General features: G+C 33.9%; 1 protein-coding gene across 1 annotated transcript in view; it reads left to right on the top strand.

Moving 5' to 3' along the window:
- The window catches only part of LOC106126342 (WD repeat-containing protein 47), a 31,322-nt gene that overhangs the window by 1,771 nt on the left and 8,891 nt on the right, over positions 1-20,660 (top strand). Inside the window, exons 2-5 of the mRNA XM_013323953.1 lie at positions 79-1,563; positions 1,648-1,749; positions 2,428-2,473; positions 20,098-20,333. Coding sequence (XP_013179407.1) covers positions 95-1,563; positions 1,648-1,749; positions 2,428-2,473; positions 20,098-20,333 — 1,853 coding nt within the window. The 5' untranslated portion in view covers positions 79-94. The remainder of the gene's footprint in view (positions 1-78; positions 1,564-1,647; positions 1,750-2,427; positions 2,474-20,097; positions 20,334-20,660) is intronic.

Genomic DNA, 20,660 nt, shown 5'->3' on the forward strand with positions numbered 1-20,660 from the left:
GGTTACATACAATTTCCTTTTTTGTTCGTACATAGTATATCTAAGATATTATATCAAATCAAATTATCTTTCTTACAGGTAAATCATCTCAAGAATGCCATCAACACACTTAAACTTGCGCGAAGACGATGTTATTCGTCTGGCACTCGAGTTTCTCCACAACCGCGACTTGCACATCACGCAATTGTCGCTTGAGCGTGAAACCGGCGTCATCAATGGAAATTATGCCGACGATGTACTCTTTCTGCGTCAACTTATCCTGGACGGACAATGGGATGATGTTCTTGAATTCATCCAACCATTGAGTGCACTCAAAGCTTTTGAAGCAGACAAATTTAACTATGCTATACTCAGGCATAAATATATTGAACTTCTCTGCATCAGATCTGAAATCAAAGCTTACAATAATGTTGAGAATATTGTAGATGAAGTGGTCAAAGTACTTAGCGAATTAGAGAAGCTTGCACCCACAAAAGAAGAATATTCCAACCTCTGCTTACTGCTTACTCTCCCCAGTATAACTGATCACGCTCAATTTAAGAAATGGAATCCTAGTAATGCCAGAGTACAGTGTTTCCGAGAAGTATATCCTTTGGTGGAACAGTTCTTACCTTGCGACAAGAAGTCTACTGGAACTGTGGCCAAGTGCGCTAAAAATGATCGCTTAATGCAGTTACTTATCAAAGGCATTTTATATGAATCTTGTGTAAATTACTGTCAAGCCAAAGCTACAGGATCAAAAGAAGCTCAGTCAAATGAAGTTAATTTTTCACAACTACTTGACGGTTCAGGGTTTGATGAATCCGATTTGAGCCTACTATCATGGCTGCAGTCAATCCCAGCTGAAACATTTAGTGTACCGTTTGAACAAAGAATGTTAAATGTGGATGTTGAGAAACTGGATCGTCCCTCTTTACACACCTCATGGACCGAGCATATGCTTGTGACACCAATCAAACCTCGGACATTCCCGCACTTGGCAATGCCATTCAGGCGCCCTCGGTCCGCTGCCGATGCTATGACGCGATCGCTTCGACCTCTTCCCGATGGTGCGCCTCGTCATACGGCATTAATGGCTTTATCTGCCATAGACTACGGTCCTTCATCTTCTTGCTTTGCTGGTTTTCATCTGACTGGTATAAAAGGGAGCAAACTGATGAATACATCTGTGGACAGACTGTTTGATAATAAAAATGGCGACAGTATGTACAATGGTTTAAATGAATCATTAAAACCAATTGAGGAGCAATTGAAACCTACAGGAGATATTGCTTCATCGACAAAAACCAATGAATCGAACAGTATTGGCGCGTCAAATGCTACCACTCCAGAGCACAGGGGACAAGATTACTCTGCGTCTACTTCGATATCAACCACAGCTGCGTCTACTGAACGTTCTTCTCTCGCAGAACGTGCACCACAGGAGGTGGAACCAAAGCTTGTGCCAACTCTGGAAGGTGATTTCCGCCGTGAATTGCTTAAGGAATACCAAATTCAAAAGCAGCGTGAATGCGATGATTATATACGAAATCTATGCTCCTCTGAATTACGGGCGCCTAAATCGTAAGTTATTTATTTAAGAGTTTCAATTAATAATATTACAATTAACTTTTATGAAGCTCAGTTTGTTTTTCGTATGTATTTCAGGATGGAGCAACAAGGTGAACCGGCATCTGGCTTCACCCAATCCATTAGACTTCCCCAACAGATGAATCAAGAAACCTCCGTAGAATGCAAACAGCCTCTCAGGTAAATTAAATCTTTGTATCACTGTTAATATTATGTCTATAATATATAAATAGTGTGTTATAATTACCAGTTTGAATGAGTTATGATTTTATACTTAGTAATATAATATATTGATAAATGTAAATAAACATTTAATAAGTCTGTAGCGTTCAAAACGGTATAGTTTTCTAGCCATATTATGTATAACTATGCCTGCTTCCCCGTGTTACTTAAATTGTAGATCATTTTAGCATGACACTGTCAGTACATAATTTTAAATATATGACAGTAATTTATTTATGAAGAAACAATCAATATTATGAAAAATAAATTGCTTTAAAATATACAAATATTCATTCATTTATAAAACAATTTTTAAGAGTACAAAATAATAAAGATAGTGATTTCCAATAAACAGTTCAATTTTGTTCACTTAACAATACGATACGATGGTAAATAAACAACGATTTTGTCTGCTTCGCTGAACACTTAACATATGAGAATAATTTAGTTACGGTTTTCTTACAATGGTAGAATGAACATGCTACTTTGTTAAGCTTGCTTGTCAACTGGTAACATCTATTGTGTTCAATTGTCCTTTAAATATATAGATTTCTCTAAATTGTAACTTAGAAAATACCATAAAGTTTATATTTTTATAATAATAAGTTAGTTATAAAAGTTTTGTTTTAATTTCAGCAAATTCGAAGCAGGAGAGCTGGCTCAAAATCTGGAAGGACTGATGGTAAGTGATTGTATATTAAAAAAATATTTTAATTACTGGAAATAACGGCATTTTGTTCTTGTTTCCTGGTTCGTTGCTCTTGGCCGAACATCATGATCGTTCTGTACTAGATTTTTTGCGTTCTCCGCATATTTCGCGAGCAAATGGCGTTCTTTTTCACTTGATAATGTTTTCTTGTGTTCTTTCTATGATTTATCTTTGATTTTGTTTGAATCTGCGAGTGTATATCAAATATGTGCTGCGGAAGTCTAATAGACGTATATTATGCGGGTTTGCGGATTTAGTAGTTAAGTGTGTCGTCTGTATTGCCTTTTATTGACACATATTGTCATCCCTTACATTCTCTTTGAAAACATAGAGACGACAATATGATTCATGAGTCAATACAAGTATTGCTGCATTCGAAATGCATAGTTATAAAGAATATTGTAACAATCCAATCAATTCATTAACACTGGTATTTTTTCTGAACACTAATGCTTAGATGTGTCTAAGATTGTAATAACTCAAGCTAAACACATGTGTAATTTTCCTACAAGTTTTTTTTATAAATAAAACTAATGTTATATTTAATTATGCTAAATATGTTGACTCTACTAATAGTCATAACAAAATTATAGTCATGAGCGAAAATGATCGGTTCCTGCTCGTTTACACTTTTCTCTTGTAAAAAAAGAACTTTAATCGTTACTTCTACATTCAATTACTGCAGACTATACATAAACTATTACTAAGGGTCTACCTAAGTGACCAAATAAAGTATCTATGTGGCAGTAAGAGAACTAAGGCTTCTGTAGTAAACTTAGATTAAAATTCTTTATGCTCCTTCTAACATAGAAGAAATTGTTAACCTTACTGGCAATTTTTGGTTAAGTAGAGAAACATAGAGCATATTTATTTTAGCTTTTGCCTCTTCGTCCTCGCGGAATTTTAAAAAGAAACTAACTAATTTAGTCTTTGTTTCTTAGTGATAATGTAGTTTTCCACTGCCACTTTATAAAATATTAGTCTTGATAGGATTATCGGATTGTGTGTTGTTCGGCGTGTAATGAAATATATCAGTGGGACTTCAATAGATACGTTTGTATTTGTAAATAGTTGGACATAATGGAATAAGCTAATAAAAGTATTGAATTCGTTTTCACATTTTCAATTTAACCTTATTATTTGGCTTCAGAGGGATTATTCATTTAACATTCCTTAAAAAATGAGTTGTACATTATAAAATATCAAACGCCTGTAGTTTTAAGTCCGCAATATGTTTTAATAAAGTCTTGCGGAATAAATACGATGATGGCAATAACAACACGACAGTAAAAAAATAAGATATGCTGTGTCTTTAAATGTTTTTAAATTACATTTTAAGTATTAAATATAGTTTTAATGAACGGAAATTTTACATATTATTATAGTTAGTGTAGTTTAGTTGATTAATAGAAAGAATAACCCTATCTAAGTTTAAACGCAAATGAACTATTTACCATTTAAGAAAAATTGCGAATAAGAAATATATACAAAGAAAGAATCATTTAAGTCGTTTGAAAAGACGCCATAACTTCAAAGGCGTTGTCTTTGTCTTGTCATATACGATTGATTTATCAACAGTCGCCATAAAAATGATCTTATTTATAGCTTTGTGATAAATATGGCTTTTGGTTGACAAGCGCAAACGCCCACTGCACCATTAACTACGTTCTCGTATGAATAAAATGTTTGGATATATTTTTATTTATTCGTAACGTACTAATAATATTATAGTGATTTCAATTTTACAGTCAAACAAATCATTGTAGAACGGCGTAAGCGCATGGTTATTACAGATACGTTACCGTTCGCGCGGAATTAAAACCAATTATTATAGTACATGTGTTCTTCCAGGCTATGTTTTATATCTATGCCAAGTTTTAGTGAGATCGAGAGGAGCGAGAGGATAGTATAGTATAGTATTTAAGATGTAAAGGTAGGATGTATGAATTTAAGCGACTAGATAAAACATCATTTTCTAACTTTAATCATAGACATTGTTGACCTTTCATTATACAATAATATAAAGTTCTGTTGTAGAAAAAAATTGATTCATTAGTTTTTTTCGTTTCCTGTTCCGGTTTCTAACTTAGACATATGCAAACAATATTGGATAATTATCTCACATTTTACACAATAATAAATATGCAATAAAGGTTATCTAATATTTTTTTTATCATCTTACATAAGCGGAATCTTCAATGGAATTCAGCATTTTAAATATGTAAAAAGTTTATCTAGAAATTTTAATATTTTATTGTTTTTTTTAAATCATAAGGTGGCAAACGAGCGTGTGACCACCTGAAATCACTGAAATAGCGAAGTGACCGTTGCCCATAGACATACGCAATTGCATATGCATTGCTTACTTTTAATCGATGGAGTAGAGGATGCACAGAAAGAAAATATTTTCCCTTTCCTAAGAGTGGGAAGGGTAAGACTAAATTAGGCCTCCGGGACGCACCAATATAATGGTCCCATATAAAAAAAAACAAAAAAAAACTTTTCATATGCAATAAAATGGATGTCATAACATTAGAAAACTTAGTATTCCTATTATTTTTTATTTATTTATATAATAAGAATCAATTCAATAGTTAAAATATGCTATGTAGTTATTTTTACGATAAATTCAAAGACCCTCAATAAATAACTAATACGGCTGATTTATTCATTTTAATGTCGATGTAAATTTCTATTTCTTTCCTTTTATATATACATGACGTAATCACATTACATATGTATGCGTCAATGAGTTACGTTCAATTTTCTCTTAAGCTCTATGGTAAGTGTAGGTAATTCCTATAAACAAAATACATTGTTACTATATTATAACTAGTACATTGTAAAATATGGCACTTGAATATCATCTATTCAGTGGTGGTTTGTCAAAGTGCCTGTACTCAGGACGTTTAACAATTTTCGAATACCTACTTATTTCGTTTAATCTAGTCATCTTTCCCTTATATATAGTTCTATTTTATAAATACCAATTACTTAATTTCATTGCTTATAACGCGTATGAAAAAAACTTTACTTTATTTTTAGGTTAGTAGATTTTAGTTGATATTAGATTAAAATTTCTTTATTTTACGCTGTAAGTATTGCGTAAGTAATATTGATTGTGTATCATTTTAGAAATTCGTTATTACGACAATTTCATTTTCATACAGATTGAACTTTCACATTCTTTGTCGCTGTTCTGACTGCGTTGTTTACCACCGTCTCGACCGTGTCCAAATGTTACATTACACCTTTCTTTTATTTCTGTATCGTCAAGGTCGTTTGAATTTATCATTTATTGACGTTCAACTGGTTGTGTTGTCACAATGTTGTCATTGAATAAAATCGTCCAACGATGATGTAACTATTGTGGCTTGTTATTTAGAGACGCCTTTATTCGCTTTAATTAACGGACTCATATTGATTTGTTTTGCAGAATTCCATATTTTCAGTTTTAAGGGAAAATTTGATTTATTTTATTTTTAATTTATACCGTAGGTCACAAATGTGAAGGGCTAAAATATGTCCACCTCTTTGATGTGATATATTATGATAATAGTTTTTTGTCTCAATAGTTAGCGTCTCAGGAGTGTCAACTTACTAATATAATAGTAATAGTTTTGGCTTTATACAAACCTACTCTGTTTTAAATAACGGTCAACTTAGAGATGTTCAAAGAAGTAATCTGGAACGTATGTTAAACATCGTTCTTTTTGGTAAGAACCAAAATACCAAGCTATCGTTTGTCTCCGTAGCGGTATTCAATAATTACTAAACAATGTAACCATTTCACGTACGTGATGTCAAATAAATAAGCAAAAAAGTAGGTTTATGTTCAGGTTTGTGTCGAAATTAGGTTGTCAAATGAAAAGAATAACATTCTCAATACTATATAAATAAAAACATACAAAGATTTTCATTATATACTCGTACCATTTATTACGACAGAGTAATTAAGATTCAAGAGAACGGTCCTTGTCACGTGTGACCCGACCCATATATATCCATATCTAATCTTGTTTAATTCGTTAGGATCTTCGAAGCCGTTAAGAAATTGTAAGTTGCCGCGTTAATTCGATTACAAACATTAGTCAATCAGCTTGATTACTGATATGGTTTTGAGAAGAAAATTAATCGACTACTGTCTTTGGTTAAATTCTGATAACCGTTATTCAATCTATTTCACGTCTGTCCTAGATTTAGTTTGTGCCGTTTTTAAATATTGTTTTAGTTTTATGGCGCATGCGCAATTTTTTTTTTAGTTTGTCAAATTATTTAAAATAGTCAATAATTTAGTATGTAGTTAAGTAATTACGGGATTGATAGGCATTTAATATGACGATAATGTGACTTTACATATTTATAGCTTTTATCAAAAGTTATTTTTGGTCGTTATCTGAATGGCAAGTTCCACTTAATTATGCTGCAGCTATAAAAGTCGAGTCAATATTTTTATGTCGTAACTACAATCATCGCGTGATCTTGTATCGTCGCCCACATCCGAAATGTCCTTGGACATTATTATTAATTTGCTCTCAGGATTTCTTGTTTATTATTTACCTTCTTATAATCTATACATATAAATTTACTGTAATTGTAGGACATGTTGATTATTGTAGTCTCGTTTTGCGCGCGCGCATTTCTGAGTCATCGGCAGGCGCTGTGCGCACAATGCCGACCGCATCGAACAGTCGCGTCGCGGCATACTTAGGAGACATACATATTTGTCAATTTCATTATTCTATTCTAAATTATAACGTTTACGCGGTTTGTGGTTATTTTATGAATTAGTGTTGCTTTTATTTGTGCGTATCGGCACACAGTGAGGCGGGGGAAGATGACAGCTGTTAAGAAAGCGCTCGCTATGCGACAATTAGACTCAATGTTCGGGAGCTTGACCCTTGAGGGGGAAGGACGACATTCTCCCCTCGTAAGCTCAACTATAGAACACGATCCGCATTGCGACGTACACGGCCGGTGCAGTACTCCCTACAGATCGTCTCTCTATCTGCACAGCAGGGAGTCTACTCCAGGATATTATAGGGAATGTATATCTCCTACTAACGGGCTGATAATAAGGTTAGTTAAATAGAAAAAATGCTTTATTCTAAATTTAAAAACAAAATATTTCTTTTAAAAATTCAATGGTAAAAATATATTTTACAGACGCCGTGATTCGTTGGGAATATCTCGGTCTCCAGCGCGAGAGCTGGAACATCCCTCAACCTTTCCGAGTATTCTCAGACGCGAACGGCACAGCCCTTCTCAAACGCCACCTCGTCGGGATACTCCCAGTCCTACCCAGAGATTCTCTAGCAAACGTCACTCTATGGGTTCTTTTCCTAATCTCTCCCGTTGCAATGTAGTGAACTATAACCGTAGAGATTCTGTTACCAGTGGCAGTGTTAGGGATATGAAACGAGACTACGTCGGTTCAACTAATTCTTTATCAAGAAAAAGTTCTATCGAAACAAAGAAATCCTCTTCAGACTCGCTAGATAACTGGCATATAACATGGGACACGGACCGGCACAGTTCAATATCTTCTTTAGCCCACGATGAAAAGTTTCCTACCGGACTAAAAAAGGTAATTAATTAATTTAAACGAAAAAAGTTTTTATATATTTCGAATAATACTATTTATGGATATATATTATTATAAAGGTTAAATGAACAATCATTTTCCAATTATACATGCGAATGACTACATCTCGGGTTTTATCGTTGTTGTGTCTTGCGTTATTAATAATGTAAGTGATATGAAAGCGACGTTATTAAATAAATAGGTCAGATAAGAGTAAATATATATTCAATTATTTCATGTAACAATACTCCTTATATAGATATATGTGATTAGTTTTAATTAATGTTCGCTCTGATAGCCAATTTCTACATCTTGCCGTTATAGCTTTAATGAGCGTGAAGCGTTACATTTAATATAGCTTATGTATCAATCTAGTTGTTGCATGTTGCAGGGTTTATACAACGTTAACACGCGATTCTACTTTATATTATTACGAATACAATTCCTGCGTAACTGAATTAAAGAAAAACGTATTGCGAAAGTCTTTGCTATTCTTACTTTTAATGGGAACAATTCATGCTATTGTCATATTATGTCAAGGGTTTATTTATAGTTTTTGGTTCATCATTTTACGATAAATATCAAATAAGATAAACGAAGGCCAAGTGCAGTTACTACTTCATATAGTTTATAGTCAGGACGTATAAATTTGAAAATATAAATATCAAATTTCTTAGAACAGAACTATAACAAAGGACTGACGGCTTTGGTATATGATCCCAAAAGGCACAAAGGCAAATGGCAATTTTATATTATAGATCATAAACGTGGGTAGTCCGTTTCCACGATAGTCGATGCTATATGACATTAAATTGTAAATAGAAATTCGATAAGATCTCGGAATGCCTGTCAACTTTACAAGGCCCGTAGCGGGCAGCGTTTGCCTGCATGTTCGACCTGGGCCGCCTTAAATGGCCACGCCACCGACGACTATCGCTCCGTCACGACTAAATCATGTCAATATTTACATTTTGTCTCACGGACTGTATTAAGAACATTGTAGAGCTTTTTGTACACTATATGAAGAGTAAACATTCAAACCTTTACTCTGGTAGTATAAATGTTGATTTAGATGTACTTATATTTGTCACCATGATACTTTAAAAGAGCTTTACTGGATGATGTTTGTAACTGTAATTGATTACGACTTATAAAACCACATTGGCTTCATCATCATCAGCTCACGTCCCCACCGAGGGGCTCGGAGCCTATCCTAAGTTAAGGGTGATTAGGCCATAGTCAATCACGCTGGCCAAGTGCGGGTTAGTTGACTTCACACATATCTTTGAATTACTTCTCAGATATGTGCAGGTTGCATCACGATGTTTTCCTTCACCATAAGAACGTCGGATAAATGTACATATGTAAATTCGAAATCGAAAAACACATTGGTACATGGCGGGATTCGAACCCAGGACCTGCAGATTGCAAGTCAAGTGCTTGACCACTGAGCCACCGACGCTCATTGGCTTATCATTTTTAAAATTAAACGCGGATAAATACACGGGGACATAGTAAAATAGCGGTGATGTTTTATCTTTATTCTGTCACTAGTGCGTACATTACAATGGAATGTCTAGCCTAGATTATAGCGTCGATATTTACCTAGCTACTAGTGTGTTTAGTGGATTATATTGATTTATGACGTTTATCAGTTTCCTTCTAGATGTCTATGCTACTAAAATGTTAACATCTTAAACCAATGTTAAAATAACTATCTACGTGCAAGCAAATGTTTAATTTCCACAAAATTGATTTGAGAAGTAGACATCTTCTTAGTTTATATGATTTTGATTCTACATTTCTATTCTGTAATGTTAGGAAGAAAATCCGACACTGTGCCGGTGTACTTGCACAACACAAGTCTTACTAAAATGTCGATGTCTATGTCCCCTCACTAATCATTCTGACATTTGACTTGCTAATGTAAGCGCGCCTTTCGGGCTAAAGGATTGTAATTAATAATGTCTAAAAGTAATAGTCACTACGTAATGTCATCTGATTTCACAGTTTTTGAGGTGTTATTATTTTAGGGCTTACAACAATTTTGTAGAATTCTTAGCATGTTAAGCTAAATAAATGAATAGCAGACGTGTATGTGGTCTTCCGTCCAAGATAATTTTGTAAGACTTATTAAATCAAAATTACATTTCGGGTTTAGTCCATACGTCAGGCACTTCGTATTTTCATAATTCGATAAAAAAGCGCTTACTGATTTTTCTATTCTGTACTATACTGTACAAAATTACAGTGATCCGAAAATATTTTCTTATTATTAACGGTACAATTGTGTTTAGATTGGTAATTGATATTTTCATTATTGACTAAAATAGTTTATTGTTTGGTTGTTGTTTACGAATCAACATCATTGTGATTATTGTTGTTGCTTTTTATGTAAACAAAAATAATCTTTGTATAAATGGAATTGGTATTTAAAATATTATTCTCTGACGTCCTGTTTTACGTACGATTCGGTTTTATTGTACAGGAAAAAATATAGTAACAATACTTAAAAAATTACAACATAAACGACAAAGCTGGGGCTAAAGAAATGGTTAATTCAGGTGTAAAAATGGCAATAATAGTGGCATCAGAATGTAGCTGCTATTAAATGCATTCTATCAGTTTCTTACAATTACATTAGTGTTTGTCAGCGGAAATCCAAAGATAAACGAACCAAAGAATAATAATTCATACTAGTATAGATATGAGAGACGGAAATAGAACAGTTATAGAACTCTTAAACAGACCTTATTACTTCGACTATTAATATTCGATTCTCATATGGCTATTGAGTGTGTAGGGGGGGGGTTAGACAAAGGGCCTTAGCTTCGAAGCGATTCCATAGCGAAGTTCAAATTGTATGTAAGTGACGCGTGACAATCACGTGGCTTATCGAAAATTATTGTCAGTTCTATACATTTTTGAAGTTCGTTATGGAATCGCTTCGTAGCGAATGCACTTCGTCAAACCCCGCTGAGCTATTGAGATTTTTAATTTACCATAGATTATATATCGGTACTTACATGGTAGTATCAGTAGGTAGTTGACGACGATTATAATTACGTTATCCGCTCTCAACCTTGGGCTCTAGTTATATCTATGACATAACAACTGTCTATTCCGTACATAATGTTTACTACGTGTTATGTAACACGTCTTTACTCTTGCAAAAAAATATCGATTGGTATGAGAATCGTGGAAAAATATTAGTGAGGTAAATTTTTTTCAGGAACAGTATTGTATTGAACATACATTGTCAATTTTATAACAAGATGATCTGAATATTACTCAAGATTTTTCTGTAATATGGTTTTAAAATTTGATACTGCTAAATGCATAGTTGAGGATTTTATAGCTACGTTTAATAAAAGTATTCTTGTGTTACAAATTACTTGAACATCTTTCCAGCTTAAGTTTGAAGTCTAATAGAAATGACTGACATTCCTCGCCTAACTTTTCAAAGGAATAACACATATGAAAATTGTTTACAAAGATATATAACGTAAAAGGTATTTCGTGTTATCCCAATAACGATTTATTTTTGTAGGATAAGTAACGTAGGTGGAAAGTGCTTTCTTATTACGTTTTCTGAGTAGTTGACAGCTTTGATTTAAATTGATTTTCTAAATGCTTAAGATACTAAAAATAAAGGTTTTATCAATTAATTTATAACAAAAATGTGGATAAAATTCACACTACTGTAATTTACTTTACTCTGAAGAGTTCACTTCCGAACTTAAAAACTGGAATTAAGACCTTTTATTGAAAAATTAACTTGCCCGGGACATTAAAAATTTTTTTGTCTATGTGTTTGGACTTTTTATACCATCTGAAACTTTGATACGTTGCATTCGGCTCCAAGGTCCTTGGACTTTCTCATTTCGTCAGAGTATTGCTGAAATGTTTTATCGTAAATGTTATTTAAATCGAAATATCAAACCACTATTTGTTACACCGTATGATTTGAAAAATATTTTTGCATTCGTTGCAATCAGAGCCTTGCATGAAAATTTCCGAGAAATTGTTCGGAGTGTCATCGACAAATTTTTTTATTAGATTTGAACAGCGGACATGCAGATTTTTCGGTAGTAAAGAATGGCGACAAATCACATATACAATTTGACAAATTTTAAGTTGATGCTACGAATATTTTTTTGCAAATTTTCAATTTAATATTTAGATATCGGAAAAAGAAATGTAAAAGAATTATAATCTTCTTAATAATTTGATTCAGAATTGTTAAAACTCGTTAAACGAAATGTAAGTTAGAAATTGTTTATTTTATTGATGGCAAATGAAACCGTCATTATTTAGACATAGGATTTTCGTATTGTATTCCACTGTCGTGGCGTTTGTTTACAAATATTTTTAAAAAACAAATGTAACAACATTCTGAATTAGTACTAATGAATAGCATGTATCATGGAGTCATGGCAGTAGAAGTAAGGGAACCGAAATCCCTTATTTTATAATGTTTTGAGTATTGCAATATACCAGACTAAAACAATAACCTTCCGACATATTGCAACACATACGGTACGACTTGGTAAACGCCGTGATGAACATCACTTTGTCGGTGCAACCTAATATCGGCATTCCGGATCATTCCGACTGACTATTTCAATCATCCAATAACTTCCAATTGACTGTAATCAAAGTGAACTGTTCGTCGAGTCTCGACATTTTTACATCTTTTTTTTTGATAATGTTGTCATTGTTTACATTTGTAACATGAAGAATCTCAGTTACATGACTCATGGATGTATGGAGTCATGGTGTGTTTGACTTAAAATCTCTGCTGTATTTTCTAGCGATATAGTATATGCATCGCTTCTTGTATTCGAATTGTCATAGTTTTTCACAGGTCTGTTGCTTTGCTTCATATACGAATATGTATTAAGTTATTTTGTCCAAAATCATTTTTTTTAACTTTTTAGGGTTCCATACCTCATAGAAAAAAACGGAACCCTTATAGGATCACTTTGTTTATATCTACTGACACAAGGATATCTTTTTTGGAAGTGTAGAAGAATTTAATTTATTATTTTTCTGACTCGTCCTAGCAAGTTTCGAGAACAGAAACCGACGTGTCTCGGTCATGGCTATTTACAATCTTAATAATGTACTCATTTTTATGGCGTGGGATGCTTACGAGATTATGATGACTCCTGAATAATCTTGTTTATTACGTGATCTGTATATGGTGCAACCTTGAGTTCTTTCGTCACTTATAAGGTAACTAATTAAATATTTGAATTTTCCAGCATATTGCTTGGGACACGTGGGCGCTCATGTATTTATTACTGCGCACTAGTTGATAGAATTTGCACTTGTATGTGGTCGCACTTGTTTGCAAAATACGTTATGCTAACTTAACATTACGTTTGTTATGACACATGGATTAACAACTGCCCGAACGCAAGTAAGAAGCGAAAGCTGTAAAGTGGCGTAACAAATTTTACGTTTTATCGATACTACATGAATCGAAACAAGCGAACCGAACTGTCTTTATTATTACCATTCATGCATTTTATACTATAATATATGAGCGCAGGCCAAGTGCATTATGTAAAGTTGAAGTTGTCAGGCGATGACATTTTAATTAAATCGTCGCGAATTACATCCACTAGAAATCTCCATGACATTATATCGACTCAAATCATACTTATAAAATCGGACTTTTTTTTATTGAAAACGTCTCAGTCAATAAAAAGGGGTTTATTTTTAACACGCGTAAATAAACCCTCAGACACCTTTGATGGGTCGTGTATACAGATCATAGAAATGGGTTTTTATCAGTCTTGTCTACTGCTGGAAGCAATACAACTAGTAAAGTCTTATAATACAGATATTTGCTCTTACGCCGCTTACGAGTACTGTATGAGCGTGTTGACCGAGCGTGCCACCCCTTTCACTTGTATTCGCATTCAACGGATTGAGCGGAACGCGTGTGCGCCTTTCTCTGTGTTCTCATCTCTGTCTAACATTTGCGTCGAGAGCGGTCGGCCGGTGGTGGGCCAGCGTACGCTGCTCGTCGGTCGCGCCAACAGTAGCGCAGCTCCCTCGGCTACATCCGCACGGAACCGATTCCGCCGCGCTCGGATGCACTATCGCGAATATGAAGTCGAAACCGGCACATTACGCAGATCCGCCGTTTAGGCCATGGCCGCCGCTTTCCCGCCAAGCGCAACCTAACTTTTACTTTCGCCCCCCGGATCCCATCGACGCAAGGAATTATAAAACATCTTCATCGAAGGGTTCTACTTATTCAGATTTCTCTGGTGTTAGCGCTTATAGCAATAAGTCACGCGATTATTACTTCCTGTCGCCGAGTTATCGATCTGCCGGTGCGCCTACGCCGGGATCTTATGCGGATTCATATGTCAATAGAGAGAGACCCCGGCAGCTTCGTCACCCGAACCCGGCATCGCCCGCCGCTTGTCCGTGCAGTCGGTCACGTTCGTTGGAAGATGTCCGCACCGAGGTCGTTACTGAGTGGGAAGACGATGACGAAAATGGAAACCGTATCGTTGCACCCGCCACCAAGTTTAACCGATCCCCATACAAAGTGAATACATCATTTCAAAAACAAGGATTTCTTACGAGACATTCAATGGAAAACCTGGTAGATAAATCACCACAAGTGCCTCCACCGAAACGGATTTCCGCTTTGCAGGTAGTCTACTTTCTATTATAGTTGTGGAACAAAAAAACATCGTAAACTGTATCACAACTTGACGTCTCTGTTGGCGTTAATTCACCTTTTTATATTTACGTTTTATGGTCAAGTAAAGTACATGTATATGCGCACTTTCTAATAGTATATTTTGCATTATTGCCTCATTAAGGTTTAGCGAAGTGTTCGTATTAAAAGCAACGCGAAAATTTTGATCAATCGGCATGTGAGTGAGCAAGTAGCTGTGAAGCTGCGTCAGGCACGTTCAGCTCCGTTGAACCGCAGCGCGCCGTCCTGCGCATGCGCTGTAACGGATGTTCGATACTTGTTTTTTTATTATAATACCATGTGCCTACCACAAATTTATCATCTATGTATATGTAGCTTGCGTTATGTTGGTTGTAATACTTATTAGGTTTGCAGGTGATCCAATGTCCCTGTATGCCGATTGATCTTGCAATGCGAATGAGAATTCTATTGTGATTGTTTCACAAATGTACCGTTTTCAAATAGTTTTCATGTTTTGTAACGTCACAACGTAACAGTGAACATGGACAAAGCAGCGTTGTTCTCCATTAGCAGTTGAAAAAGTCTAAACAAAGTTACGTTAAAGTGAATCACTATCTTCTCCTGCTAAAACATTTTTTAAATATTCTACGTTTACGTATTTATAATTGTCAGTGAAGTTTTAATATTATTGTAAAAGTTAAATAATTTGAATACAACTTTCGAACTATAAACCAAGTATGTAATCTTCGCGATATTTATAAATCTATCATAATAAAACTTTCAAAGAGTTGTAAATATTTTAATTTGCTTATTCTCGTACTTTCTAGAAATGATTCTTGTCAATGATTTGTTAAAGTATCGTATCTTTGCATAAATACTCCTCATTATAAATGACAATCTTTAGAAATAGACTTTAGAACATGCAAGAGAAAAAATAATTTCAATCTTACTAATATTATAAATGCAAGGATTTGGTTGGTTGTATGTTTGTTACAAGTGTATCCAAATCGTCTGCATAGATCTCGCTGTTTGGCATAAATGTAGAACATAACCTGGAAGACACGCGGACGGAGTCGCGAGCTAAAGCTAGTTGTAATATACTACGAATACAAAAATCTTCTAATAAGGTCATTAGTTAGAATTTTAAATTGACTATTGCGTCTCTTCTAATGTGTATTCATGCAATTTTTAAACCTACTTTTTAATATTCCAACAATTTAATTGCTATAATGATTAGAAACTTGGGTTGAATTAATTATTTATGTTTTTTATGTAATTCTTACAATTAGAAACTGAATAATAATTAATACTTTTATAGTTTACAAGTCACTAATAAAAATAAGATTGTTTGGACTTAGAAAGCTTGAGTTTGACTTGATTAAATTAATGTTACTATAAAAATAAGAGGTACACGCTATCTGTATCATAGCTATGCTATGGCAACAGTATAATAAAAGTATGATTATCACTAGTTGTCGCTCGCGACTCCGTCTGCGCTGTATTAAAAAAAAACATAATTAGTAGCATATGTGCTCTTACAGATTGTTTTCTACACCTATGTCAAATTTCAGCGTAATCCATACAGCCGTTATAGAGATACCTTCAAACATCCATCCATCCATACATACCCATTTAAAATATCAGTAAGAAGTAACAATAAATATCAAAGTGCAAGCTAAAAGTTATATTAAACTTTGGCATTAATTACGAAAGTCGTAAAATTTATAGCAGAAGTAAAGATTTCTAAATTGCTTAATAATTGTTAAAAGCGTAATTTCGAATCTATTTAATACCCGTTCGATGTTATGTAACCGCTACACTTGATTATTATAATGATTTCGACGATGATTTTACTTGTGTAATAATGAAAGCGTAAAGCAATTTCTCAATTGTGCCTTTGTTTGGTATAAGTAGGTACAGAATGGCACAGTTCTCCAGTTCCGTTACTAATCCGAATGCTTAGCTTAGATTTGAAAAGTTTCATTTTTTCCGTATAGAAAGTCATAATGCTGGATTTACATATTCCTAATGTGTTGTCACTGTTTATCTATTTGTATTATATTCTAAGAAATAAAAAAAATATTTAAAGTAAATTTTGATAGGTTACTTTTAGGATGCCATAGAAGGTTTGTGTTCTCAAACATGTAGAGGAAATTTAGAAATAGGTCTTATGGTTTCATGGGACTTTTTTGCAATATCTTTGACATTAGTTTGAAATTATAAAAACAATATTCAACTATATGTCTTTGCGGAATAAAAAAATAAAATTGTCCTAATAATAAATCTTAAATTAAATAGTGAATTGTGTTTCAAAATAATTATGTAGTTATCATTTATGTCACTGTAATAGGTTTGACAGCTCTATTATACCATTAGTGATGTTAAATAAGTTGAATAGTTGCAATGAGATGGCATTTAAATATACAATTTCTATTGCTAAATGAAGTTGAGTCGCTTATTGCAATACGATTGCAAATTTTATTTAGACCTTATGTAGTCTTTAATTAGAAGTTTAAAGGATCTTATAGGTAAATGCTTAGCGATATATTTGAATGTTAATCGTCTACTAATAAAACAAATGCGAATGTTTTGATGGGTGGATGTTTGTTAGAAGGTATTTCCAGAATGCCTGCATAAATCTCGCTAAAACTAGGCATAGATGTAGATGTAGACTGGAAGAACACGTAGGCTACTAATTAAGTTTTTTAATTCCGCGCAAACTTAGTCGCGGGCGACAGTAATTAATCACATAAAAACTATTATAGTTGACCTTGAGAGGTACTTAAAAACCTGTTGATGTTTCCAATCTTGGTAGTATTCGGTCATGATATTGAGACAAGGCAACGCACTTTTCTATCGGTCATAACGGCTGCGCGGTTTGCAGCCGTAAACTAGTTCTGTTGACCACTTTGAATTTCATTTGTTTAAAAAAGTCGACCGCAGGTTACGTAAAATGTTACGTGAGAATTTTTTTTTAGATTTCTATTATAGTTGTGTCAGGATTATAATTTGTAATACACTGTGCAGGTTCACTAATGGAAAGTTACGTGAAACAACAATGTCAAATACATTCTTTAATTATGATGCATATTATTGAGGCGAGTATGTTGCGACCTTTTTTTGCTGGAACAAATATATATGCCTCCGTAATGACAAGCTATCAATCACTGAACCTCCATTATTGTAATATACCTCGATAACTGCGCTAATGCATGTTTACCTTTTACAAAATAGTCCCACAGTATATATAATAATATCCTGAGCTCACGACTATGTTCGCGCGAAATTAAAAAGAAAATTAGTAGCTTACTTGTTTTTCCTAACAATGTTTTACATCTATGACAAATTACATCGAGATCCATTCAGCGGTTCTGGTGATGCCCGCTTATAAACAAATAATATTAGTAAGATTTGCCTGTTTGGAACATATTACTAATATTCCGACGTCAAGTTACATTTTATAATATATTTTGTAATAGGCCTACATTTGTATAATAGGTACATCCTCTTGATTTAAAAATGCAATAGATATTTGCCGGTTTTCGATTTAACAAATACACTTTCATATAAATATTTCTAATTTTACGCAATCACGATAGAGTACATGATAGAGTACCATTCTTGTTGCGTAACCGATACTGCTATAACTATTTTTACTTTTTATCGGAATCGAAGGTGACAAAATTTGATTTTCACGATCACGCAATTCATAATGTACCGTTATCTAGCGTAGACGTAGAAAATCTCGCAGCCCCTCTCTATTGACAAATTACATAACGTCGTTCGCTTTCGCGTTATAAACGAATTGTTTAATACGGAATGATTCCGATATCGATGATGTCATTTTTTTTAGACGATGACTTTAGATGTCCTTTTATAACACCTTTTAAGCAAACACGTTTGTTGATACGACGCAAATGATAATAATATCTAAACATTTAATCATCTCAAAAGAATATCTGTCTTTATAACTTCGATCCAATAAGTCAATAAATTACATCTTAGGGACCAATTTTAACTTCTGCTGATGGTTTTTCTTTTCTATTTACCAATACATTATTATGTATGCGTTGTAATGACAAGTTCATGTCATTGTCAAAGCTCTAAATAATCAAAGTAATATCTATTTTAATTAATAACCAATGTGATCTTCGAGACTATGTTCTACATCTATGCCAAATATCATCAAAATCCATACAGTCTTTCTGGAGATACTGTTACACAAACATCTATCCATCCATCCATCCAAATATTCGCATTTATAATATTAGTAAGAAGTAAGATTACCAAGATATATTTTTAAGAAAAATGTTTATATTTAAACAATGAAATTTGAAAGTGTTATAATGAATATAGCCTTTAAATTTTTTTACGTATATAGTGTTAAAGCTTGCGCCATATGCTCGGCGACTGTTCACCTCGATGCGTCATGCTTTAAACATGAATCATTACCCTACTACCGAATGGTCACGATTCGAATCCAAAGTCAGCACACTTTCATTACGCACATGGTTTGTTATTGCGTCGTGCTTGCATTGAAGTGTTATTCCTTTGAAATGATTACGACATCATGCTGGCTACCGACATGATTTTAGTAATCTCTATAACATATAAATTGTTAATTTTAAAACGGTATCGACATGCTTTGCTACTATTTTAACTGCCACACTCAGTCGTTGAATGGGTTGGGTCTAAGAGACTAATTAATGACCCTGAGTGTAGCACTTAAAGATGCCTCTCCTGATGTTATTAAGTCCGAGACTCTCGTTTATGGCGGTAGCCCTTGAGCACAGTAACTTTTAAAGAGATTCAGCTAAGTGACTCGGCCACCTCGCAAACCGGCTAAGCTGTGGATGCCTCTTCAAGGCAAACATGCTGTCATTAGCCGGATGTAATTTGCAATTACTTTTCGTATACATTTAAATCATGCACTACTTTTACTGATTTTTGAATCAAACTAGGTCAATGCCAAAAATTCGAAACTAGTTAAATTCGGCAGGCAATTAATAATATTTAATTGGACTTCAAAGAGGATACAGTTCGTCTAAGTTGTCAGCAGTTAATTGATGTATGGCAAATCAAATGAAAACAATATTTTCTATTCATATATGTCGAATTTTAATAATAATTGCGATTCACGAATTACCGAACCTTTTATGGATTTAAAAAACATATTGTAAAGAGAATAAAATAGGATCCGTGGCTACAATTACTTAGACCAAAATGCTGGGGACACAAATATTGAACCAATGGTTAACTTTAGTATTAAAATTCTACTATGATAACGCGATGAATAATCTGTTTACGTAATACCTTTTTGTGTAGACAACCACCCGGAATGGAGGTCATCAGAATGCACCGATTTCGCCGACCGGCGGTGCAAGTGTTGGACTGGGGGCAGATGTCAACGGATCCAGGCCTACATTCAAACCTGTCACCGTGCTTGAAGACTTGCAAGCTGTGCGTTGCGCAGAATTCCATCCCAACGGCAAACTGTATGCTGTTGGTTCAAATACCAAAACTCTTAGGATATGCACCTACCCCAAAATCGACGATATTAAGTAAGTTTTTTTAATTTATATTCTTTAGTATTTATAAAATGTAGTATGTATTAATTCAGAAATGTTAAATAGTTCTTTAGAAAGCCATATCGCCATCGTATGAATTAAAATGCTATCCCAATATATAGGTAGCTATAATATTAAAGAATACGACAACCGTATGTTATGTATTTTAAATACTTGGGAAACAAAGTAAATACGCAGTTTTTAATAAGTATTGTAAATAGTAAAATATACTATTATTAGCCTTTTAATTTATTAACAGTTTGTGACTCATTATTCGATCACGATTAGTGATAATTAGTGACGCAAAGGCAAAATAACTAA

The sequence above is a fragment of the Papilio xuthus genome, unplaced genomic scaffold (assembly GCF_000836235.2).
Source record: "Papilio xuthus unplaced genomic scaffold, Pxut_1.1 DF825017.1, whole genome shotgun sequence".
Classification (NCBI taxonomy): domain Eukaryota; kingdom Metazoa; phylum Arthropoda; class Insecta; order Lepidoptera; family Papilionidae; genus Papilio; species Papilio xuthus.